This window comes from Nylanderia fulva, unplaced genomic scaffold (genome assembly GCF_048542155.1).
Source record: "Nylanderia fulva isolate GAGA-0341 unplaced genomic scaffold, ASM4854215v1 Scaffold20, whole genome shotgun sequence".
NCBI classification, from domain to species: Eukaryota; Metazoa; Arthropoda; class Insecta; order Hymenoptera; family Formicidae; genus Nylanderia; species Nylanderia fulva.
This window is the reverse complement of record NW_028190264.1, coordinates 1,686,556-1,713,057: the sequence shown is the minus strand read 5'-3', so window position 1 is coordinate 1,713,057 and position 26,502 is coordinate 1,686,556. Positions and strand designations below refer to the sequence as shown.

The 26,502-nt window shown below is 34.9% G+C and overlaps 3 protein-coding genes across 10 annotated transcripts; 2 read left to right on the top strand and 1 right to left on the bottom strand.

Annotated features, from left to right (window-relative positions):
* The first annotated feature begins 1,085 nt into the window (after positions 1-1,085).
* Positions 1,086-17,687, top strand: Ptp69D (Protein tyrosine phosphatase 69D). Its single transcript, XM_085482400.1, has 11 exons — positions 1,086-1,220; positions 3,680-3,991; positions 4,167-4,754; positions 5,040-5,333; positions 5,415-5,674; positions 5,758-6,571; positions 6,626-6,872; positions 7,237-8,248; positions 8,857-9,144; positions 9,596-10,024; positions 10,738-17,687. Exons 1-11 carry the CDS (start codon positions 1,130-1,132, stop codon positions 10,816-10,818), a joined length of 4,416 nt encoding a protein of 1,471 aa, XP_085338526.1. The 5' UTR covers positions 1,086-1,129; the 3' UTR covers positions 10,819-17,687.
* Positions 17,688-19,670: 1,983 nt separating this feature from the next.
* wkd (TBC1 domain family member whacked) lies at positions 19,671-26,360 on the bottom strand. Of its 5 annotated transcripts, none has more exons than XR_003822127.2 (6): positions 26,187-26,360; positions 25,219-25,387; positions 24,566-25,133; positions 24,035-24,304; positions 23,604-23,866; positions 19,671-19,805 (listed from the first exon to the last, which is right to left on the bottom strand). XR_003822127.2 is itself a non-coding variant. In XM_029319987.2 (5 exons), the coding sequence occupies exons 2-5, from the start codon at positions 25,368-25,370 to the stop codon at positions 23,762-23,764; spliced, it is 1,095 nt and encodes a 364-aa protein (XP_029175820.1). In that variant the 5' UTR covers positions 25,371-25,387; positions 26,187-26,360; the 3' UTR covers positions 23,279-23,761. The 5 variants fall into 5 exon arrangements, 3 of the variants coding, with proteins under 3 accessions (XP_029175820.1, XP_029175821.1, XP_029175822.1); XR_003822128.2 differs by lacking the exon at positions 19,671-19,805 and adding an exon at positions 22,549-22,973; XM_029319987.2 differs by lacking the exon at positions 19,671-19,805 and having other exon boundaries at positions 23,279-23,866.
* Positions 20,076-23,724, top strand: LOC114944194 (uncharacterized). Of its 4 annotated transcripts, XM_029319991.2 has the most exons (5): positions 20,076-20,721; positions 20,863-21,020; positions 21,232-21,718; positions 21,964-22,257; positions 22,720-23,724. In XM_029319991.2, exons 3-5 carry the CDS (start codon positions 21,359-21,361, stop codon positions 22,975-22,977), a joined length of 912 nt encoding a protein of 303 aa, XP_029175824.1. In that variant the 5' UTR covers positions 20,076-20,721; positions 20,863-21,020; positions 21,232-21,358; the 3' UTR covers positions 22,978-23,724. The 4 variants fall into 4 exon arrangements, with proteins under 4 accessions (XP_029175824.1, XP_029175823.1, XP_085338524.1 ...); XM_029319990.2 differs by having other exon boundaries at positions 20,076-21,020; XM_085482398.1 differs by having other exon boundaries at positions 20,076-21,718.
* Positions 26,361-26,502: the final 142 nt, after the last annotated feature.

Below are 26,502 nucleotides of genomic sequence, written 5' to 3'. Positions count from 1 at the left end.
ATTATTTTATACGAAATTATTCTAATTATCGTGGAGAGAAAAAGAAAGAAAAGAAAGAGAGAGAAAGAGGGAGAAAAAAAGAGAGAGAGAGAGACAGTGCGTCTTGCTTCGTGTGACTTTAAATCGACTTTAACCTCTAGGCGGCGCTGGTATGCGGCGCGTCACGTGACACGTGTCACGTGATGGGCGCTGAGTGGGGAGAGCGCGAAGTGGGAGAACAGCTGCGCACTTGTTAGTCTTCTCTCCACCGTCCCTCACTGCGCAGCACGGCGAAGCGAGAGAGACGCATCTCTCTCTCTCTTTCTCTCTCTCTCTGAAGATATTTTCAAAAAATCGTTTTCTTATCAAGGAAATATGTCACAGTGTGTCATCTACATGTGTGAGTAAAAATATTTTAATAATAACACATATAATTATAATATATATTATAACATATAATAATAATAATAATAATATAATAACATATCCGCATAAGAAAAAAATCATGCGCGAGTGAGCAGTGATTTTATCGACGGTCGAAAAAAAGAAGCGCCATTTTAGTTCGCGAAATTGACAGTAGTTGTTTCACGTGACACGCGCCAGATGGCGCCGTCAGTTTTGCACAGTGGTCGAGCTCGAGATCTTCGCTCCTCTGCTCCCTTCTTCCCTCGCCCTGCGTCATCATCGGCGCATTGGCTTGCGCGTGATGTGATATGTGATTCAGTTTCTCTCGCAGTCTCTCCGACGCATCATTGCCGTACGTTACGAGGGCGAGGAGGGAAGTGAACGGGCGTCCGGTCGGCACAGCATTCCTTCCGCAAAGCGTGTCCCGTCGTCGCGGGGCTAGGATAAACTCCTGGGGCGCGAGTAATGATCGAGTGAGGGCGGCTTCGAAGGGACGATCAACGCGCCGACACGAGAAACACCCGCGGCACGACGCATCTCGGACGCATCATCATGGGCATCCTGTGAGAGAGGGCGGCATCGAAGAGACGGCGCCCCCGTGAAGGGAGAGGATCGGCCGTACAGGGACGACGAGGACGACGACGAGGGCGTAGGAAGGGCAGGGTCGGCGAGGGAAGGGGGTGGCCGGTGACCCCGGCTCGGGAAGAGGCGAAGACTCTTTGCGACACCGGCTATCGCGACCGCCATGTTATCCCGGAACAGCGGCAGCGCGCGCTCCCTGGCGCCGTTGCTCCTCTGCCTCCTCGTGCTTGGCGCGGCCGGCCTCGACGAATCCGGTAAGTCGACGTATACGTCTTGTCTTGAGTGAGAAAGGGGCGGAGGAGAGAGTCCTGGAATGCTAGACGCGTCCATGGATCCTGGAGATGAGTAGGATTTTTTCTTTTTTTTTTTCGGAATTTTTATAGCTTCTTATATATTTTCGCGTCGTGATTTGGATATTCGAGTTTTGGCTATATTCCATATCCTCGTCTCTACGTAGGAATTTTCTTCTCCGTCTCGTGAGCGAATCGAGTGCCGTGACGAAGAGATTTCACTCCGCAACTCGTTACATCTTTCGTTTTTTAATATAGTAGACATTTTATATCCATTTTTAGATTATTTATTTTTGTACGAGAGAAGATGGGGAAAGAATAGGGGTAGGAAATATGTGTGTGTGTATGTGAAAGGGTAAGAATTTAGGATTGAATTTCGATAACGGATTGGCGCTGGTATCTATATTAACTTGATAATCTATTTTTAATACGGTAAATTATAGCATTTTTAATTGTTTGGAATAATAATAATTTTGTCTGTAATCTCAAAGCCAAGAAAATATAATTTGAAAAAAATATTTGTCATTCAATTTTAAGATAAAAAAAAATTACATATTAATGATATCTCGAGTTGAAATCGTTTTAGAACCTTGATTTAAAATAATGTAATTATTTATGCTTCTTTTGTTTGTATATCGCGTCGTTTAAAAGGTACATTTGCAGTTGACGAAAAAAACTTTGTCATTGTAAATTTAAAGATACTTAAAATGTAATTCCGCTTCTGTATATTTTTACATATTGTACATATTTATAGAATCGTTTTTTAATCATTTAAAAACATGGGAAAAACAGATTTAAAATTAATTAAAATAAAATAAAATAAATTGATTATAAATTAACAAAAACTCACCATTGCATATTGAATTATTATTAATGCAATATAATTTCATCGAAGTTCCGGTTCATTAATTCCAGCTGACATTTTCTCGGCGACAGAACCAAATGTATTTATCGCTGTTTAGCGTTCCGATTCATTCGCGGCCTGCTTTTCGTGTAGAATTGACAATCAGATTGTCCGAAATTACAGTCAACGATGTGCATATCTTCGCGTCGACGATCTGTCAGATGATTGTCAAGAACGTCATCGTGGGGCCGCTTTCACTGCTCCTCCGCAGATCGGTTCCATGGTTTTTTCGCAAATCGCTTTTCCTTAAAAAATAAAGTGTGAAAGCATTGAATAAAGATGCTTTTTTGCCAATTGTTTTCGACATGAGATACTACGAAGCTAATGTCGCGTTGACATTTATTCATCTCGGTTCATCGAACTGCTTCAAATATTGCCTCTAAAGAAATAAATTGATGAGATAATTTATGTATGTAATTATAAAGATATTTTATGTATGTTATATAATTTCATTGTGATTATTATTATTATGTATAAGATTTTAGAAAACAAGATTTTAGTTTTATTAAATTTTGCAATTATGTCACATGTATGGGAACTATACGATAATATAAATAAATAATATGAATAATAAATAATATATGAAATAAATTGGAGTACAAAGAATTTACTGTGTAGCGAAATTCTATATTTTTTATATCAATAAGATTAACAAATGGAATTTTACTTTAGGACTATTATATTATCTATTATTGATACGACTATATTTAATAGTAAAAATATGCGATTCGAAGATTCTACGAATTTAATTTCGTCAGTTATATTCTAAAAGATAAAGATAATTTAAAAAAGTTTAACACACAAATGTTCTAAAGCCAAATGAGAAATTAAGTACTTAAATTGTTGTAATTCAAATTATAGTCTTTATATTAGAAAGACTAAATCAAAAATTCATAGGACACAAAATATTTCAAAAAGAAACAAAAAAAAAATCTTTAAAGCAATATAAAAATAATTATTGAATATTTAAATATACCGTTTGAAAGATAATTTTCTGTAATATTATTAGAAATAAACTTAACAAAAAAAAAACAATTGAAAGGATCTTTTATTTCATCATCGTTATAGATTATCTCGTTTTTTAAAGCGAGGAAAGTGTGACTATATCATTGTTCCCTCCAATGAGTCGAATAACTCATAAACGGAGAACTCGCCTCACGCTTCGGCGAAGAACCTAATTCCGGTTTATTAATTCCAGCTAACACTGAAATTTATCTATCTGACACAACAACACGATCGTGCACTATTTAAAGCTCAATCTATTTATCTTTAAATGCATTGAAATTGACAATTAAGCTCAAATTATAATTGATTTACCTGATTATGTGCACAAATTTTTTTCTTCACGTCGTTTCTATATATAATAAAATTATTCTATTATATATATATATATATATATATATATATATATATATATTTCTCCGAGATATATTAAATATATATAAATATATATTTTTATATCGCACAAACTGAGAAACCTCTGATTTTATTATAAATATTATATATATATTTTTTACAGATGTAAGTAAACTGGAACCAGCAGTGGAAATAAAAATCGAAAAACGGACAGCGACGTTGGATATCCAATCGTCGCAGGATGCCGAAGGCATAGAAGCTGGTAGCACGCCGACCCTATTATGCAAGCTGAACGTACCGGGTCAAGTCTGGTGGAGCACCGGGGACAGGAATCTCACCACCATCAAGGATCTCGAGCAAGTTGGACGATTGGATATAAAGAAGGCCAGCAGAAATGACACAGGCGATTACAAATGCTCCGCGCAGACCAACGACGGCGAATCGCTCGAGAAAAACATTCATATCAGAGTGATAGGTATATATAACGAACCTGCTAATTTAAATAAATCTTATCTCACTCGTTTAAGATATATAGATATACATATGTTTATTTCTTGAATCTTACTCGTACGATAAAACACTCTTATTGTTTTAAAACGCGGTCTTCGTCGACGGAGCTTCTGTTAAAATATAAATATCGTGTCTTCCAGAACCCGGCAAAATAACATCCGGCGGGAACGTGAGAGCGAAAGTGATGGAAGCGGCCAACTTGACGTGCCACATACACGGTTATCCATTGTCTCAATTTACTTGGTTAAAAGGGAATGATTCAGAGAGCAGCGAGCACTTGAAGAATATCACCACCGTCGCGCAGATAAACGAGACCTATGCCGTCTTGGTCCTGGAGTTCAAGAGTCTGGCGCGCAAAGACAATGGCACGTACGTGTGTCAGGCGAACGACTACAACGGGATGGTGAGCGCCACGGTGCACTTATTTGTCATCGACGTGCCCAAAGTCAGCATAGATTTCATGAAAGCTGTCGGCGCCGGGAGTATATATTTAAATTGGACCGTCAATGACGGCAACGAGCCGATCAAGAAATACTTTATTCAGCATATGAAGAACGGAACGGATCAACGGCAGTACTATGCCGAGCAAATCGGCGGAGGTAATTCCAGTTACGTGCTCAAGGGATTCGAGAGCGGCACCGCGTACCGAATCGGCATCAGTGCAATGAATGTGGTGGGTGCATCGTACATGCAGTTGGATCCGCGATGGATCACCACGCTCGAGAAAGGTACTTTAATAAGGAACAATGCGAATTTCTTCTCTCTCACTTCAGTATTTATATCGAAGATAGCAAATCTAACGAATGTAAACTTTAATTTGATCATCTCTCTTTAATCCATAACTAATAATAATTAAAATACTTTTAGAATCATTTATATTGATTAAAAAATTATATTGATTATAATTATGATTATCTTTTATTCTTAAATATATGACAAGAAATAATATGCAAGTAGCTCGCTTTCGAATATAATTTTACAATTTAATATGGCATTTCAAAAATGTATTGCAGATCCGGTGTTTGTGCCGAATGTGTCCGTGAATGGTGTGACAGAGAATTCGATTACGATTGGTTGGACTCAACCGCCGGCGAATTTGATAGAACACGTGCATTATTATAAACTGATGGCTACTCACGCCAAGCAGAAGAGAGAAGCGATATATCTTGCTGACGCTCCTGCCGTGTACATGTTCATGGATCTCGGTCCGGCGACCACGTATAAATTCAAGATTGCCGCCTGCAGCGAGTACACAAAGCAATGCGGCAATTGGAGTGCCGAAGTAAACGGCACTACACTGGATGGAGGTATGTCGAGCAAAGAAAAATAGATACTTTAAGCTAAGTGCGATAAAATCGTTTAAATTTACGTTCCTTATTTTTCTATAGTGGCCAGTCCTCCAAAAAATCTCACCGTTATTTGCCGCTACGACAATATAAGCAGCTCCAGCTTCATGTCCATTACGTGGAAACCTCCGGAACAGCCGAACGGCATTATACAGCGCTACAACATACATTTGATTGGCGAGGCGAGATTCAAAAACGACATGGGACGTCTTGACATTAATAGTTTTGAACCACCCAGTTGGAGTGTCTTCAACAAGAACAGCACGCGATACAATCCAATACCTCCCAATACAAATTATACGGTACATAATCTAATATTATTTTAATTTTCATTAAACATTTTTTAAAATAAAATATTCAAGTTTTTAATAATAAACAATTAAAGGTTCGGGTACACGGAGTGACCAGGTCTCGCACTCCCGGCAAGGACGCTATAGGAAATTGCACTACACCAGTCACAGTTCCGGATCGCGACAACATGAACTTGCGCTCCTGGCGGAAAGTTGAAAGTCAGGGTCGACAATTGTTTAAACTCTATCTACCGCGCATCTCCGAACGGAATGGTCCTATCTGCTGCTATCGCATCTACGTGGTGAAACTGCCACCGCAGAAAACGATCCGTGATCTACCGCCGCCCGAAGAGATCACGGTGTACTCTTACCATTATGTGCACAATTCGCCGCTCGGTGGTGCTTACGTCGTCGAGACATTCGAGAGCGATCGGTTGTCGAGCGAGATCTTCCTCGGCGATGGCAAGTCGTCCATCGGTGACGCGATGTGCGACAAATGCGTCGGTCTGCGATCCAAACCGGCGCCGCCGTTGCACTTTGTTCCGGAAATCCTATCGACTATCGCCTCGACCAACGCGAACGGCAGCACTACTACCATTCCTACGACGACTACATCGTCACCGACGACAACTGCGAGCAGTACCAGTAGCGGAACTGTGATTGTCAGCTCGTCCACCGCGTCTGCGACGACTACGATCGGCACTACCACTATAGATGTAACTACGGCATTACCGGTGATTGTTAATGCAACCGAGAAGGCGGAGAGACGGAAAAGAGAAGACTCGCCCGTTCAAAAGGCATCTGTGGACGGATCTGTGAACGGGGACAACATATTATCGCCATATGATGGCTTTCTCGACGAAACGTCGAATTACACCGGTTTTCATCGAAGTTATCGGTGCGTATTCGGTCGATTCGAATTCTTATCATAAAATCGTTACGAATTTAATAATATTTTTACAGTATATGATGATCAGAGGGATCAGCTTCTACCGGCATACAGCAACTATTTCAATCCTCTCTATGGTGGAATGGATCCTCTCAGCGTAACAGCTGCGGAGGCGACTACCATCAACGAAATGATAATACAGCTCTTTATCGCTCTCCTCTTGACCGTTATGATTCTGTGCATCGCACTTTGCATATTATATAGATTTACAAAACGTCCGCAAGAGAGAGAGGAAGTCATAAATCTGCGTAATAGTTTTAGGTGAGTGCTAATAAAAAAGCAAACTTTTCTCAATCGGGAGCTTTTACCTCAGAAGATAAAATTACAGCTTGTAAATTTTGATTATAATTTTGAATGTAACATATAGATTATTTTAATAATTATAATAGATTATACTTTTATATATATATATATTTTATGTTTGATTATATCTTGAAGTCTTCTTCTTTTGAGATGAAAATTATATTGTAGAAATAAAATCTAGAAAGACATAGTATAATACGCATTATAAAAACGATATATAATAAGTTATAAAATTATTCATCTTTTAGGAATTATTAACATTGTGAAATGCTTTCCAAGAAACTGCAGTAATATACATTTAATGAATGCCTTTTTCCTATAGGCATTTCTGCAGAAGTCTGAGAAGCAGGCATCAGCTTGTAGCAGCGAGTCCGCCGGATATGCCGCCGATACCCAAGAACGAGTTGTTGCAGGCGTACTTGGAACGTCATCGAGACTCAGATTATGGTTTCCAGCACGAATTTGAACTGCTACCCGACCGATTTACGGACAGAACGACGCGTGCATCCGAGGCGCAGGAGAATCTTTACAAGAATCGTTACCCAGACATCAAATGTTACGATCAGACGAGGGTGCGTCTGGCGCAGATGGACGGTATCTGCGGTTCCGATTACATCAACGCCAACTTCGTGCTGGGTTACAAGGAGCGCAAAAAGTTCATCTGCGCCCAGGGTCCGATGGAGAACACCGTCTGCGATTACTGGCGTATGATTTGGGAGCAACATCTTGAATTGATACTCATGCTGACGAATCTCGAGGAGTACTCGAAGACGAAATGCGCCAAGTATTGGCCGGACAAGCGCGAGACCAAGAACTTCGGCGACATCACGGTGGAGCACGTCAAGGAGCGCGCCTACTCGGACTACGTGGTGCGCGAGCTGAAGATGACGCGATTAGGCGAGCGCGATGCCCGCGCAATCGTGCAGTATCACTTCCTCGTGTGGAAGGACTTCGTCGCACCGGAGCATCCGCACGCGATCCTGCGCTTCATCAAGCGCGTCAACGAGGCGTATTCGCTCGAGAAAGGACCGATCCTGGTGCACTGCAGCGCCGGCGTCGGCCGCACCGGTACCCTCGTGGCATTGGATTCTCTGTTGCAGCAATTGGCCGAGGAGACCCAGGTGTCCATCTTCAACACCGTCTGCGATCTGCGGCACCAGCGCAACTTCCTCGTGCAATCTCTCAAGCAGTACATCTTCATCTATCGCGCGCTCATGGAAATGGCGCAGTACGGTGATACGGAAATCCCAGCGTCGCAGCTCAAGGCCACCGTCGCCAAACTCAGGCAACGAGATAACGGCAAGGAGAAGTGTAAAATGGAGGAGGAATACGATGTAAGTTACGATACGTGCACAATTTATAGGCTTTAAATAAAAGCACATAAATATATAAAAAAATTTTTTAATTCATTATATTAACAATTTATATAATATTTATTTGAATATTATGTTATGTTAATTGAAGAAATTTGACTTAAGAAGTATATTTTGTCAATTGTTAACAGTTTTTAATTTTTACCAAATAAAAGCATCTCATTCGAGATAAATCCACAAGTTAAAATGTCAAAATTATTTTTACAATTATTTGTATCAATATTTTGTTTCATATTTGTTTTGAGCTTTCAATTGCTTTAAGAGCCTATTATATTTGTGTATTGGACAAACTAAAAAAACGATCTGTCCACAAAAATATGGTTCTGATATCCTCATACACCAAAAGAATATAATCAATATTTAATCAAACATATAATAGACTATATAAATATGTAGAATATTCGAATATAGAATATAAAATATAAAATATAAAATATAAAATATAAAATATAAAATATATATGGACATTGACATGTAAAATATTCAATGCTGCTTTAGTTTTAAATATTCTTTTAATACAATTGAAAACAGTTTTTTTCTCGTATAATATACACGATTATTATTTGCAGAAAATCAGTTCCGTATTGGAAGACCGTAAGTCTTTCTCCGTTGGAGGTGGAGAGGAGAATAGATCGAAGAACAGAAGCGAACTGGTGATACCATACGATAGAAATCGCGTGATTCTCACCCCAGTCCCTGGCAGGGAACATTCAACGTACATTAACGCATCATTCATCGAAGGTTACGATAATTCCGAATCGTTTGTCATTACGCAGGATCCACTAGAAACCACTGTAGCAGATTTCTGGCGAATGATTTCGGAACAGTGCATTTCCACAATAGTCATGTTATCTGATGTAAGTTTATATTATATGCTTTTTATTTTTCTCTTCATTTTTTGTGGTATTTAACAGAAAGAAGTTGCACTCAGATTTGCCAAATCTTTAGATAAAAGTTGTATAAATGTATGAATATTGCGTTAATATGATATATTTGGTACGCAGTATCATGCAAAAGATGTTTAAGAAATTAATGCATGATGTACTTTTCTCATTTTTGTTTGTAATAACAATTTTATTAAAATTAAAATAACTTGAATATTATTATTATAACGATATTAGAAATATAAAATTCTACACAATCGGGTGAAAAAGGCATCAGAGTCCCCGATTTTAATAATATAGGATATAATCATGAATGTATATATTTTCCTATATAAAAAAGAATTAGATTCTAAATAAAAGATTGTAAGATCATATCATCTAAGTGGATATAGGATACATATAAGACGACTAATATCTTTTCCAGTTAAACGAAGGTCCACGAAAATGTCCGCGCTATTGGCCCGACGACGAGACCAACTATGATCACATAAAAGTCCATTACATACACAGCGAGAGCTGTCCGTACTACACGCGTCGCGAGTTTAACATTGTAAACACTAAGACTGACGAGAGTGGGATCGTGAAACAGTATCAGTACCATGGCTGGCCAACGGTGGAGGGCGAAGTACCTGAAGTAACACGCGGTCTCATCGAGCTGGTGGACCAAACGTTGACGAATGACACCGAGACCAGTGGTTCCTTGGTAGTGCACTGCAGCTATGGATCTGACCGGAGTTCCATGTTCGTTGCGCTCAGTATACTGGTTCAGCAGCTGCGCACTGAGAAACGCGTGGATATCTTCACGACGACGAAGAAACTGCGCTCTCAGCGACACGGCATGATCAGTACTTTCGTAAGTAGCTCGATGATGATTTCTTTCTCTTAATAATTACGATATATATATATAATTTTTTCCATCTCATTTTTTTCTACAGAATCTTAAACATTATATATATACAATTTTTTTATCTCATTTCTACAGAATCTTAAACATTAGACAAATAATTTTAAACAATTTTTAAGTGGCGATTAAATTTTAATAAGAGCATCATTATGATGTATATCATTTTTACAAGTATTATATGAAATAAATGAAAGTACTATTGGTTTTTATTTTTTTCATAATTGTAATTACAAAGAAAAAATATTCCTATATATAGAAAACAATACTTTTGTAATTTTGTTATTTTATATACATTTTTTAATAAATTAAATAAAATATTAAATTAAAAAATTGTAAAGTTAGAACATTTAATTTTATATAGATATTTTTCAAAATTAATATACTTTTGATTTAACTTAAGTTAATTTAATTTTAATTTAACTTGTAATTAAATTAGTTTTTGTTTATGCAATTTTTAACCTAATTAAATTAATTTTGTAAGCTATTAATTACCTTGATATACATTATGTATAAAATAGAATCGAGCAGATAATCTTTGTTATTCATTCACTGATAATGCGATTATTAGATTACAGATCTGAGGATGATTGTAATTAAATATCTCTCTTATATATCGTAATTTTATTTTTCAACGTTGTAACATTTATATGTACATGTTACAGGCGCAATACGAGTTTCTTCATCGCGCCATCGTGAATTATTCGGATCTTCACAATTTGGCTGACGACGAATCTGTGTCATAATGTTTGGAAACGTAAGCGGAAGCAAAATTAGATTGTTCTAAATACTCTGTTTTGGGCGGTCATGTGCGCGAGGACGAGTTCTTGTGACGAGTGTCTGAGAATTCATGAACATTCAAACAAACGTACATTGCCCCAACCAAAGATGAACAAGCACTCGATGGAAGAATCATCATTGACGTCATTCTCATCATTATCCTCATCATCTTTATCATCGCCATTAAAACAGGCTAAGTACGACGCACAACGCGGATTCGCACGCGAATCTGAAGACTATATTTGTACATAATAACATCAGCAGATTTTGCATATGCTGATCATAAGTTAACTTCTGAAGAGAGAAATCGGAAGAGGAGCATCAAGCGGAGATTAACTGGAAATCGTTTCATCGTTCGTCTTATTGTACGTGGATGACGTCTGTGAGAATCGCAAAGTGCAGTGCGTGTCGACATCACGAAACCGTTACAGAAGCTTATTTTTATCGATAGTCTAATAATTCAATCAGAGCGTAACGTATTTACAGTGCGTCGAAGTTTTTGAAATAAATTCGTGACCCGACGTTCTCGTCGGAATTGTCAGTATGATTGTACAGCGAGGGATTGGTCACAAATATGAACGAGTTTATAGGTATGTCTACGCATATACATTCTTCTGATAGATGTATAACGCTAGAGCTAGAAGCTTGAATTGAAACAAAACGACGAGAAGCCCCCGATGTCGCGATTAATCTAAGAACCGGGTATCGATTGTGAAACTTTTTCTAAAGTAAAAAATGAAAAATTTCCGCCAATCACGCATTGATTTTAAAATAAAGTCGATGTGTGATTGGAAGAAATTTTTCATTCTTCACGTTTTAGCTTTAGAAAAAGTTACACAATCGATACCCCGGTCTCTAAAATTTCTCCGAGATTTCCATTAACGCACGTTTTCCCTGCGTCTGCTACAGAATCTTCTCCTTCAAAGGAAACGAAACGAAGTTAAGGCCCCTGGATCCTCGCCTGTGACGTCACAAGTCCATCATAGTCGGTGAGGAGTCAGGAGCCTTAAATAAAATAATTGTTCATCGTTTCGATGTTTCCTGCAATGATACGAGATATCGCTATTTCATGATCTGTCATAATGAACAATATTAATTAATAAGATTGCGCGCGTGTTGCGTAAGTTTATATGTTCTTCGACGATGATGCATTATTATTGTGTATGTATTGCGCGTATCACGCGTGTGCTGATTTCTCTTCTAAAATGAAAGACTGATAATCTTATTCAGTTCGAAATACGACGCGTTTAAGGCACGTACCTCGTTTGCACAACATTGAAACTTCGCTGTGAATCATAATATTGTGACTATAAGGGGCGGGAGTGGATGACAAAGATATTCTTTTTTTTACTTTTTACTTTTCATATATACTTGGGGGAAAATTATATTTATTACATATATAGATATATATGTGATATACTTTTTTTCACGCGTGACGAGACACAAGGGCTATATTCTCGACACGAAGTTGAATACTAAAAGGGCTGAGCAAAGTATATCGTAAAATTTTATCCTAAACGCAAAATACAAATTATAAAATATTTCTAACACATATTTTGAAAACGAGAAAAGTGATTCAGTATACATTATATAGTATTTGAAGACTTGTTTTAGCACAAAAAAATAATATTTGATATATACATATATTTGATAATTTGCAAAATGTTCGCGAACCGCCCGGCCCTGCGAGAAGAGACGACGGCGGAAAAATTGGCGATGTCGATATAAAAATGTCGAGGAAAAAAAAGATAAAATTTTAGATTAAAAGCAGTGAAGGATAGAATTATACGTTTAATTCCTTCGCACGTTCATTCAGTTCTAGTCAAGTTTAAACTCCAGCACGTGCGTTGTCAAGCCATAGCCTTTTGCAAGAAGCAGGAGACAATCATGTTAATTACGATTCGCATCGCGTCGTCCGATTATTTCCTTTTTCTCTTTCCTTCTTCACAGATGCCAATTTCATTCCATTTTAATCGGATGATATCTCCGATAAGTGACACGAAATGTTACAAGTCTCTATAGATTCATCTTGAAATTGAGATTACATTTCAATAATTATATGGAGAGTAAAATAGTTAAGTAAAATTAATTTCAAGTTAAAAAAATTTTTTTTAAGCATTAACAAATAATTATAGTTAAATAATTACATGAATTATAGTCTTTTTCCCCAAAACTTTCCAAAAGGAAGAAAAAATGAAATTGGCAATCAATTAAAATTAAAACTATAAAGTGCAAACAAAATTTTATATACGTGTATGAAATTTTTTTAAAATTATTTTAATACAAAAAAATAATTATATCCTTTTTTACAAAAGAATTTACAATTTTGACTTTGACATTATTTCGTGACTCACTTTGGAGGATTCATTTTACGTTAAATGCGCTGAGTGTTCCGCCTTATTTTACGCGACAATTTTTTTTAGTCGTTACCGTATAAAGAACTCGCTTCAGTTATGTTGTAGTTGATAGAGAGCCTCTAAAGAGTTAGGATATTCGCTGCCTGTATTTATAAATATATATATATACATTGTTACTATCGCCTATCGCTGTTGCTATTTGTATCGATGAATGGTGTGACAATACTTCTTGTTTCATGCCTCCTCTCCTCGATATACCTTGTTGTTATAAACGTGCATTCTCTGCAGGGTCACGCGTTTCATTTCATTTTTAGTTAATAACCGATACATAACTGTTCTGTACTTGTTCAGTTAAGCTCACGAACAGCAGCGACAAATTACGCTTGCAAAAATCAAGAGCCATGTGAATAAAAGTGAGAGACAAATACTTATATAGTTATAAATAGTATTCTAATTAAATAATTATATAATAAGTATTCTCTTTTATTACGCGCATATGTTTTCATAGAATTTGACATAATCTCTTTTTTACTAACAAAATACTTTCATACGACTATATGAAAGTTGAATAATTTTATTTATATTAATGAGAATTATAATATATATTATATTTTATAAATTATATAAAATATGATTTTTGATGTTTTTTTTCGTTTTTACTACACATTTATTTACATGACTCGTTAATCATAGCTTCCTATTATCTGCAGCATATTACAGAGACGTACCTTCCATGTAGTATTTTATTTTATTTTATTACACTACATTTTGTTTTTATAAATAAATAGTGTTGCAATACACGTCACGCGGACGGAAGGACCTCGACCTGCGATCGACCATAGTTCAGAATGCCTAATTGACAAGACGCGATTGATTAAAGAGAAGACGATTCTTAAGAAACAGAACTCTGTGCTGGCAATACATGGTTTTTGTAATCCGTATAAAATATGTATGTTTTACCACGAGAATTTCGTTCGGTTCAATTCTGAAGCGTATCTCTTCTATAATATATTGACCATTATTAATTCTCGTGTGTAGTCATTTTAATCTCAATCTAGAAATAAGCGAGAGAGACCATTCCGCCAGAGATCTTTTGATGAGACATGAGATCCAGCCGACGTACTACTATTTAAATAGATCGGCAAAAAAGTATTAGTTAAGCGTAGAGTAAATTTGTATTAATGAATGATATGGGACATATTGTAAATGTGGACGACGCTAAGTGCAAAGGAGATTCATATTCATTTTTAACGTCAGATCGCACAACAAAAAATACACGAATCAAGAGTGATCGGTAGATCGATCTGTAAAGTTACAAAGCTGGTCTATAGCTCTTTTTTTAATTTTTTTATTCTTTTCATTTTTAATTATTTTACTCTCTAACGAAATTAAAAATAATTGTATAAATCTCCGTAATAAATATTCTAAAATATGTCATAATAAAATAAATTTTTGTACAATTTCTGAACTCCAAGATAAATTCGATTTATGTAGAAGCTCTTGTTAATTAATTATATTCTATATTTTGTTTTTATAAAATCACATGCAATTTAACAAATTGTAATTTTTATATGTAAATTGCGTGCGAGTTATTTCATATCGAGAATAAAATTCTTGATATAAAAAAGAATAATTTCATAACATCACTTTTGTTTCATATTGGAAATACTTAATATTTCTTCTCGAATTTGCGACGCAATTCCAAGGTAGAACTACTATACACGATACGAGACTCGTAAATGATGTTTGTCGAGTGTAGCATAATGAGAATAATATTCTTTTATTGCCTATATAGTATAACGGAACTAATGTCCCGTCGACTAACGTAAATTTGCAAAAAAATGAATGGAAAATATTTGTAAGAAGTAAGATTTGACTACACATTGAAATACATATTAATCGCGTCGCCATTAATTAAAACATGGCAACAATTCCTTTTGATAAATCGAATGAACGACGTCGTCGATCTTTCCTGGTCACTACGCAGAGATCCGATAAATCTCACGCGTCGACTATTGCCGCACAAATGTAACTCTATTTTTACATTTACGATTTTTACATTCAGAAGACAAAGACAGAACGAAACTGATCATCTAAAGTAAAGGCGACGGTTTGTTCACTTTCGTGGTTCACCGGATCTCGCTTGTGGCCAGGGAGGGTCGAATTTTATTCCTAATTGTATGCGATGAGGTTCGATATGAGGATAATATGCTCAGCTATGTGCAACTGATAATTAATAAACTTGATACTGTAAAGTTTCCACTGATATCGCATGCGTGAAAGATTGTGTTAACAATCCGAGGCCTATGAATGCGAGAGAAAAAGGGGGAAGAATTAATGATTTTTGCATCATTTTAACGATATTCGCATAATATGCTTTATTTCATAATTTGTTATAATTAAAAATTATTATTTAAAATGTATATGCTAATTTATATATGCACACACATGGCCTAATTTTTTTCTTAGTAAAATTAATTACAAAGATACACTCTTAAAATATTACAGATTAAAAATATCACCTATGTAACGAAAGATTTTTATCTCTTATATGACGAAAAATGTCTCTTATAATCTCCCTGTTTCGAGCAAATATGGAACAAGATCCATTATGTTTATTTTGGCAGTTGATTTATCTCTGCAAAAATTAAATTGCAATTTGTATATTTCTTCTCTTATTAAGGGTAATTTTAATGGAATAATTTTTATTCGATTAAAATGACATTAACGTAACATTATTGAAATAATTTTTAGTTGACAATTTATTTTTGTATCATCATTTTTGCAATATTTTAATTAAAATCGCAATAATTTTAAGATTACTTTTCCAAAGAATAAAATAAAAATATATAAATTTTTATTTATATTATAATTCATTTAGACATTGTTATATTTAAATGGGAAGAAGTTCATTATAAGAGAGAATCTACAGAATTTTTTGATAAGTCATTTTGCTTATTCTTTGCTCTCGCTTCCGGCAAATCGTCAATTTATATGACAGTCTGGGAAGATAAACGAAACACTTTATGTCGCTAATAATTCCAATCTCTTGTCACATAAGCGATATATTTATTGTACATCTTTAAAATAAAAGATTTATTAATTTCAAAATTTCTCTTGTGAATAAATGACGCATTGAAAAAAACGTTTAATTATTTATATAATAGAATCTATGCGTCTCTCTGTGCGTAATAATTTTATTTCTTTGCAGATTACATATATGAAAAATATGATAAATTATATGAATAACGTAAAATGATGCTTCTTTCCGCCTTTTTATTATTATCACATTTTTGACTAACACAAGAATTATCTCGAATCGCAAATCGTAAAATATTTTATAAATTATTTAAAAAATAATTACACATTAATTCTATCTTGATTACCTATTCATTCTCATCTTATTGTTAGAAAAACAATCCGTTATTTTTTAAAAATAGCTTGAATTGATTTTTTTAAGAAAATTATGAAGAGTGTTTCTTGAAGAAAATTAAATTAAATAATTAATATTTCACTATTTGTCTCGAGATATTTTCTTTTAAGTGATAACTCAAGGTGTATATTAGAAGTGCACGCGCATCATGACGTAATCGGCTGGAGCGTGTTGCGCGAATGACAGAGGAGAGTACCCTGATGTGAGGACGTGTGCGTGACGTGTTATGTGTTTAAGAGATCCGTAATGATCAAAGGAGACGGCGGTTAAATGCAAAAAAAAATTAAATCATTCAATGTTCCAAGAACGATGTTACATCGACGTTAAATTCGTCCCGAGAGCAACGGTGCACGTCCGAGTTGCAATACAATTCATATCCTAATTATAGATTTAAGTTGCACCGATGTTATGTGAGAAGATTATAATTACATCTTTTTCTCTATCTTTCTTTTGTATAAATATAGAAGTAAAATTCAAGAAATTTATTGGAAATTTAGGCCCTCGCAAAGAAATATACAAAGTATCGCCGCCGTCTTCGTCGACTATATATTGATAGGCTCGAATTTTGTAAATTAACTTAATAATTAAGATAGCACAGAGGAAACACCGCCGCGTATTATACATTAACAATTACAGTTCGTACATAATAACAAGATATAATTATAAGAGACATTTGCATATATAGTCTTAGATTTTGTATGATATTCACACACACAAAGGGGGAAGAGAAAGGTGGATCATGTTGAAAGATCTATATATATCTGTGAGATATTAAGTGTACTGATCAAGCGAGCGATCGAGTAATTAATAAACGCGTTCGAGATTAATAAGATCGAAAGAATCAGACGCCCGAATATACGCACAATCGCAAGATTTTTCACTGTCGAGACTCGCACTCTCGAAGAGTAAAACTCGCGAGAGTGCGTGCCGAATCTTCGACGGTGTTCATCATCGAATCATCCTTTTGTATGAAAAAATTGTAAAGCGATATCGGTAACAGTGCACTCGATGTGAAAGGAAATACATGACACAATAATGAATCGTACACTATCTCTCGTTTCTTATCAATTACATTTCTTTTTTTTATACGTAATAATATTCAGAAAAACACGTGGCAAGAGATATCATTTTAAATTCCGTATAAAAAAGAGAATCTTATTTAATTTTAATTATCTGAAAATAATTTATAAAATTAATAAAAAAAATTTAAGTTATAAATATGAAATATGGTAAAAGTTGCAATCGCATAATATTATTTTTTATAAATAACAATTTACACATATTTAAGAAAAATATAAGTACATGTGTCATAAACTAGTAAAAAGTTGAAAATTGTGTTCCTTTGTTTTTAATGCTTCTTGTTAAATTTTTTTAATAGTAACTTTTTTATAGAATAAATAATTATAATTATAATTTTTTAGTGGAAAATGTATCGTATAAAATATAATATTCTATTCGAGTAGAGACAAATGACCCTATAACGGTCATATGTATCGTTAGCAATAATTAAGCAACGGTTCACTGACTGCAGTAAAATGCTGCATGTACAAGTACTCTTTATTTAGGGGGATCGCAGTTATTCGCACGATATTTCTAAGAATTTCGAAAGATTACATAAGAAACTCAGATACTTCAATGCATATATTTTTAATAATAAAATCAGATAATAGGGAACTGAGTTATTTATGTCACACATGTAATATTATTATCAAATTAATTTATCTAAAACTTTAATCAATGATTGTGTGTGCACAATATTTTTTAAATATCTGTGCTTATAGACAAATCAAGATTGACCTTGCACTACAGAAAAATACAAATAATTAGATTAAAATCAATTTTAAAAATTTATTTTTCACAGAAATAAAAATTTTCTTTAATCTTTGTTTCAATTTTTCTACTTTTTACAGTGACATAATTAATTATAACGAAAGACTCACTAGGAAACGGATCTATATCGTGTTCGTCAAGTGTATCATGATTTCTAGTCCATGGAGACGGAAGATCCTTTACAACAATAATAATCACGGATAATCAACAGTGTCTGTCACTTAACGGCTCGTATCGATCAACGAACCGCGATTCCTGCAAGTTTCGTTATTGTCTTGGTTCTCCAATGCGAATTTTTTTTTATGATAAATTAAACTATATCGGTCACCAAAAACAATACAAGTTGTTTAAGTCAAATTTCAAATATCACAAGTGTGCATAAAATAATTAAAACTCGTATTTCTTTGTGTCATGGATGATTAAAAAATCAGCAAAGATCAGATTCTTCTTTTATCTATTCACTCTTGTGTCGTGTTTCTTTCATAATAACAAAGTGTGAAGTAAAAATGTTTCAGTTTGACACGGTCGATGAAGATTCGTGAGGCAAATCGGGTTAGCGACATACATTCGCAATTCCGAAAGCAAACTTATCCCATCTGCTTGCGTTGGAACAAGATTGGCGAGATGCCTCGTAAATTATAAACTCTTCCATCTCCTCTTTGATCTTAATTAGCCACATTTGCTGTGTCTTCATACTACTTCGGAATTAATCAAATATTTAGAATTTGCGAGTAATTACTTCTACTGCAAATTGGAAATGTAAATTATTTCGGTATCTCAAGATTGATCAGTTGTATTTTAATGAGTTTACTTTAACAAATTATATCGAATTTTTTAACTTGTATACCTGATATTAAAATTTAGTTTATTTCTTAATATTAAAATAATTTATATATCTCTTATTATATGACATTAAATATTCTCATTATTAATTTTGGAGCAGTAACAGTAATATATATTTTGATGATAGAAAAAAATTAAATTGTCTCTAAAAATAAAAATCTTCATTTCCTATTTTGTAAATTAAGCTTTTCTGTCAAACTTCACAAAATTAATTTACTGTGCAATCATCATCAAAGAGAATGATTTTTTATGAGAGACTATTATAAACAGGACTCTATTCATAATTGAGGAAATTAGGGGCACGTATGAAGGATATAACTGTCCTGAATCAACGATCAAACATTAAAATAAGCGATTTAGATTTAATCAAAAATTTACTTATGCAATTCACTTACATATTCTGCATAAAGCGATGACCATCACATGCGAACCGTCACGGATCATACGATTTAGGTCCCGAGGGTTTCGGGTACATCCGTTATTTTTACTCCTGCATACACCCAACAGAATAAAATACTGGTCTGACAAAGCCGGAATACAATACTATAAATATATATACAAGTGGGTCATTTTAAAAGAAGTAGCTTTGTTATATTGCAACTTTTTGTAGGAATTTCCCAAGCTTCAATGCCATTAAAACAATAAATTAAAAGAAACTAAAAGAAAATTGTTTATTCTATAATTATTGTATAATTATATTCTATAGTTATCCTATAATAATCCAATATTTATTACGAGAAAAAACGCAAAAATTTACTGTATATATATTTCCAATTAAAATGTAACAGTAAAATAACTGTTTCATAAATATTAAAATTTAAAAGTTCTTGAAGTATAAAAAGATTATAACTTTTTTCAAACTTATAAAATTCATGTAAGTTTCAAAAATAAAATTATCCTAAAAAGTTTCTTTTAATTAACAGATTCATGGAGGATATCTAATAGATCTGTAAAAATCAAATTATTATGATTAGTATTCGTCGAGTGTCCATATATCTTCATGATCCGCTTTTTCACGAGGATTCGCCGAATGCATATATATGGGGGGGAACTTGACGTACGGGTGAAGGAAGTTAATTCAGTTCATTCACGGTGTAGTATACCTTCGCGAACGGGCTCGACAATCCACCTCGGTCGAGCATACGAGTTTTTCGCATCCGTTTCTTCGATCCGATACGATATCATGTGTCTACCGCGAAAGAAGACCGGATGTGCAATTTATTCAAACTGTATTTGCGACATAGGTTGATTTATTTAACCCTTTGATTATCGCAGGCGGCTGTACACACGCTATGCCAGACCACGTGCCGTGAACTCTTATCTTAGTGTAAATGAATTGTAAATTCATTCCAACGATACGTCGTTTGTGTGTGTTGTTCTTTTTACCAGGAAGAATTTAATACCTGGTATGTGTCTTTGCAGAAATCGTATCTCTATTACAAATAATGTTTATCAGAAGATAATCTATTTTCATTATTTATTATTCAATATTATATTATAATACTCGAGCAGCTGTGTAATTTTTTGTATCTGATTCTGTTTTATAGAAAATCGCGTATAATCAAAGATATGTGCTACAAAAATAAAGAAAAAAAAATTTTTTTTAACATTTCTATGACATAGATTTAATGAGTTGTGAAACAAACAGTGATATTCGAACATGAAAATGTGTTTCTGCTGCATTAAAAGATTTTCTATTATATAGGTATGTAAAAGAATTTTTCTGCACGTAAGACTATGATAGAGAACAAACGTTAATTAAACCTTAATCAATTTTAATTGATTCAATGAAACTTTCGAATATTTGATTTAATAATGTTGCAATAAAGTATAACTACTATATATTACGTGCTATATAAAAAATTTAATTAACTGAAATATTCTTGATAATTAAATAGTTACGTTTAAATAAATAGATACGCTTCGAATGCTTCACCGAGAAATGATTACACGAACGATGGAAGAGTGACATTAATTAAGGAACCGTTAAATCATAAATCTTTAGGCTCGACAGATGCTAAAAGCTTATAAAAGCGATTCAGTATGAATTTATCGCGGAGATCAAAGCCGTCCCCACGGCTGGCCGCGTTAATATCGTTGATCATTGTCAACATTCGATTGTGCGGCGCCGAAACAAGTGGGGAATATCTTCAAAAGGCAATGATAGAGCTTCAGGAATTAAATGTGCCGTCTAACAGCATCACGATGCATGATCGATTGGCGGCGAATCATTATCAGTATGCCGGTTATAAAGGTAATTATAACCAGGACAAGGCACATCGCAAGCTCAGCACCAGCAACGCTCATCAGGACATCCGGCAGCAAGAAAAACCGTCCGCAAATAATAACGCACTTCCCGATCAAGCTCAGTCTGCTGCGAACAATATAGTACAATATTATGCGGTACTTGAATATATTCTTAATTTTACATAATTATTTGCTCTTTCCTAGCTATTTTTTCTCCCAGATAGCCGCAGTAATTATTATGACATCATTTTGGAGTCAAAATGACTACTTTTGCTATCTGGGCTCTTCTATTTAGGTGTGTAATTCTCCAAAATGTTAATATATATACATATATATATATATGAAATTCTACAAAATATTCCTTTTTTAATTATCAAGATAATAAATGTCAAATTTTTCAGGTGCGCGATTCCGTCCCCGCGACCAGTTACCCGAAGGTAAAACCACAAGAGCCGCTGGTGCTGACACGAGCGAAGCTAGCCGCGATGTACAAACAGGCCTTGGAAAAAGGGTCAGCGATCAGCGTCGCGGCTTTAACGCAGGCACTGAATGCCGCAGGCGGCAACGGCAACGCGACGCCGCAGGTCGGTCACCTGCAGCTACCGGTTAAATACCCGTTGTACAACTATTACTTCTTTCCGCTCAAGAGCTTCGCGTCCGAACTGCAAGGAGATCATCATCATCAGCAGGCTGCGGTAAGGGAGAGTTGCCCCGAACCTGTTGCGCCGTTAGGTATATCAGCCGCGATTTTTTGCGACCACCTGGTACACAGGCAGACGCAGTTTATGCGAGCATATAGCATATTTATCGGTGATATGCAAAACATTCCGAGAATCGCCGTCGCGAGAAATTTCTAGGAATCATTGGAATGTCGACGCGCGATAATAAAATTTATAGTAACAAAGAATTATAAGATAATTATATATTACTATATAAAAAAAAATATAGACGCAAATGTTTGCGTGCTCTTTGCATATTATATCATTAAATTATATATGCATATATATCTCCAACATTTGTTAAAAAATATGTTCTTCATTATGCTATATTTTGAATCTATTATACCAAAATTTTCGTATAAAAATCAGAGCCCAAGTAGCAAACTGATACATATGCTTGCTACTTGGGAATGAATACGCTCGCACTTTTCTTTTCAGATCGTTCCAATGTACGCAGCCACGGAAACTGCGGAGAACACTCAGAAGCAGCTTATGAATCCGCTCTTTGTAGCGATCGGCACGTTTATCAGCATGGCTCTTCTGTTCATGATGGGTGTGCTATTTCTACCGAAACTGCCGCACTTGGCTTTTAACGCGCGAGTAGCCGACAACGACGATTTTCCACGTCTAACGACTTTCGTGATGAATGCCATAGACAGACGCAACCGTTGGGGGAATTTCACCACAGCTAGCTAAGAATGCGTGTGATATCGTGTAAAATAAAAATTATCGCATTTTTACATGAAAGATCTGGAAATTATCAGCAAACATATATGTTAAAGTTTGCGCGAATATAATATTTAAATCGATAATTTATGTATATATTAATATATGAAATGTCTTAATATTATATTAGTGAGAGACAAAAACTGTAACGCGTATTTTGTTAGAAAAAATACATATAGTTATATAAACATGTCTTAGAGAAAAGTTTTAAGATTAATTAAAATATTATACTTAATCGAATAAGATTAATATATGAAATTAATATATAAGATTGACATTAACGGAAGATAATTTATTTCGTATAACATTATCATATACTATATTTAAAAAATGAGATAATTTTTTGTACATAAATATTATTATAATATTAAAGACCACCGAAGATCAGTAAACTAAACATATGTCAATAATGAAAATATTAAATAGTATTATGCGAGTTGTCTATAAATGTTGTGCTCTCATTTGTAATACAATAATGATAAAGGAAATAGAGATAAATAGTGCATTCTGATTGCTCGGGGAATGTGGACGTTTGTATGTATGTATGTATGCATGGACGAAGTATATGAAAATTGCTATTTTGTAAATATACGTACCTATCAGTTTTCTTGCTATATCTCTCAACTTTGGAAAAGGAAGAGATACGATTCTGTACAGTATCAGAAGAATGGAAGGGAAGGCACATATTGGGGCGTTATATACGTTAAATACATATTTCGCCCCTCATATTTCCATCTAACTAAATACTTAATTGTCAGTCAGTTCGATTGACAGTTTCCTTCTCCGCTGCCTTTCTTTTCAACATTTGCCTCTGATGCTCGTACTCGAAATCCTCCTCGCTCAAATTCAACCTCTGAATCTATAACATTAAATTTTAGCAATATAATAAAATTTTTTATATATAAATTATTTTCTATTACAAATATAAATATGATACGAATATTTTCTGTAAAGATTTCCACAATGACATGCATATTTAAATATTTATTATAAATGTGTATTCATTACAAAAAAAATTAATATTTACTTGATAGATCAAAGCTTCCTCCTCCATGATATGTTGCGGCGGATTTCTTAGAACTTGGAGGGTTTCGTATGTCGTCGGGCATCGCTTAACAAGGGATGAACGACCCAAACTACCCTTCAACAATACCAGACCTACTTTGAAAATCACTTTCACGCCTTCGCAAAGAAACATGTCCCATATGCGCAAGATACTTTCCCACGGCAACGTTCGCGTGTAAACGCACAAGAACCATTCCGTCATGTACAGAATTGGCTCCATTTTTTGTTTTTTCTGAAATAATATTTAATTAATTATCTATGTATGTACATATCTATGATTATATAATCAGTCTATAACAATAAAATTGAATCAATTATTTCAGACATCTTACTAACATCTTATACACTGTTCTTTAAAATATCATAATTAAAATTTATTTTAATAAATAAATATAATTATATATAAAATGTATTTTTAAAATAGATACTTTTTAAAATAGATATTTGCACACTTGCAATTGTATTAAAAAATTTTGCAATAACTCATACTAACTAAATGCTTATATGCGACAGGAGAGACTCTCTTCAGAAGAGCAAACAGAATATCTCCATCACGCAGTAACGTTTCCATGCCCTGACTGTAATAGCCGACGAGATATTTGTCGCATATCGCGACGAGACACCAAAATGCTTGCACTGCTGGCATATGCATCAGTAGGAACGCGGCGATAGGCGCTTGAGCTTGGCAGTAACCGACTTTACTATTCAGAATGGAGTACGCCTTGAGGACCTGGAACAGTTCTTGTTGCCCAGGTGCGTTGTCGACGAACATCTCATGATGCGGGAATTGACGATGAAGATCTTTTTTTATATCCTCTATGTATTTGGGATCGCCGGGACGTTTGATCAGTTCTTCGTACAAGTTTGGATTCTCGTTCATTAGAAGCTGACCACCACAAAGATTCAACCAGGCGCGCAGTCTCACGGAAGGCGGTATACCTTTGCGACATCTCTCGCGGACTTTGCGATAATTCGTTGTCATGAAAAGGCTCCAATTATTCAGCATCTGTATCCATTTTCTTTCTCTTCGCAGTATCACATCAGGTGGTATAGATTGCTTCCTATAATCAGCAATTTTGTTAAGATAACTTTCTTGTTAAGATTTATCCTATATTATCTTTATATTACAAAATTAACTGTATGTACCTTTCAGGACTGTATTGCGAACCACCTAGGAATCCATGACGATCAGGTACGGTGGAGATCACCGAACCACATTGGTATATACTACTGGCCTCTGATTCAGTTTCCCCATTCAACTCCTCCTCTTCATTACGTGATGCACCTGAGGCAGCCATCGCATCTTCCTACTCCTCTATATTGAATAAAATTATTGAATAAAATTATACATACAATTGCATAGAATAATATATATCGTATAATTGTATCTGTTTTAAATTTTCAATATATTTATGTCATTATCAAATATTAATTGTTAATAAAAAAAATCGTAGCTAGCGTTACAATATATAATATATAAATTCTGTATAATATTTCAAACACATATACAGATACACACATAAAATATATTACCACAAATATACATATAATATTGTATGAAAAATGTATAAGATTTCCGGAAACAGCGCAAGTAGCATGTCGAAATAATTCCGTTATCAGCGAATTATCTCAACATATTTTTATCGGATTCGCACACTCGAAAAATTAACATCGATTCGTCGAATAAACGTACACACATATATATATCTTACATTGTTTTAACGTCATACATTTATAGCGTACATATGTACCTATTTACGCTTACTTCGCAATTGACAGTTACGATAGTTAAACATCCACGTAGAGAGAGAATTAAGCCCTATTTCCCGTCTCATAAATATGCAGGAAGCACGGCAAAGTACAGTTTTACGAAACAAATCGCGGATCCTTACGTTATTATAGGAAGGCAGGAGGTGGCCAAATTCTAATACGAGATTTTTTTTTCTCTCTCTCTCTTCCTCCTGCTTTTCTTCAAGGGATTCTGGTACTTGATAACGGAACGCTGTGTACTTTCACTTAGCAAATATTTACATTCGCGAGACACGAGTGGGCGAATGCAGCTGTGAAATCTATCTATGGGCGTATCCTTTATATCGAGGGCGACTGATACTTGCCGTGAATCTTCGCCGAATTTGACATTTCGAGGGTGTCACGAGCGAGTCACTCGAGAATTCTCTCTCACTGTGTTGTGCTGTATTGTATACAATTGTATACACAGCTACAATATATATATTAGCACACGCTACGCGTTGCGTTGCGTCAGCCACGAAAAGTGACAGATGAGTAGATAATCATATGGTTACGCGGAATTAGACGAAATTGACGTTACCTACCGAGCAAGACGACTTTTTAAAGTTTCTAATTATGTCCTATAGAAAGCGCCACGCTCGTTTTTCCCGAAGTCAGTTTTTAGCCATAGACAATGTGGTT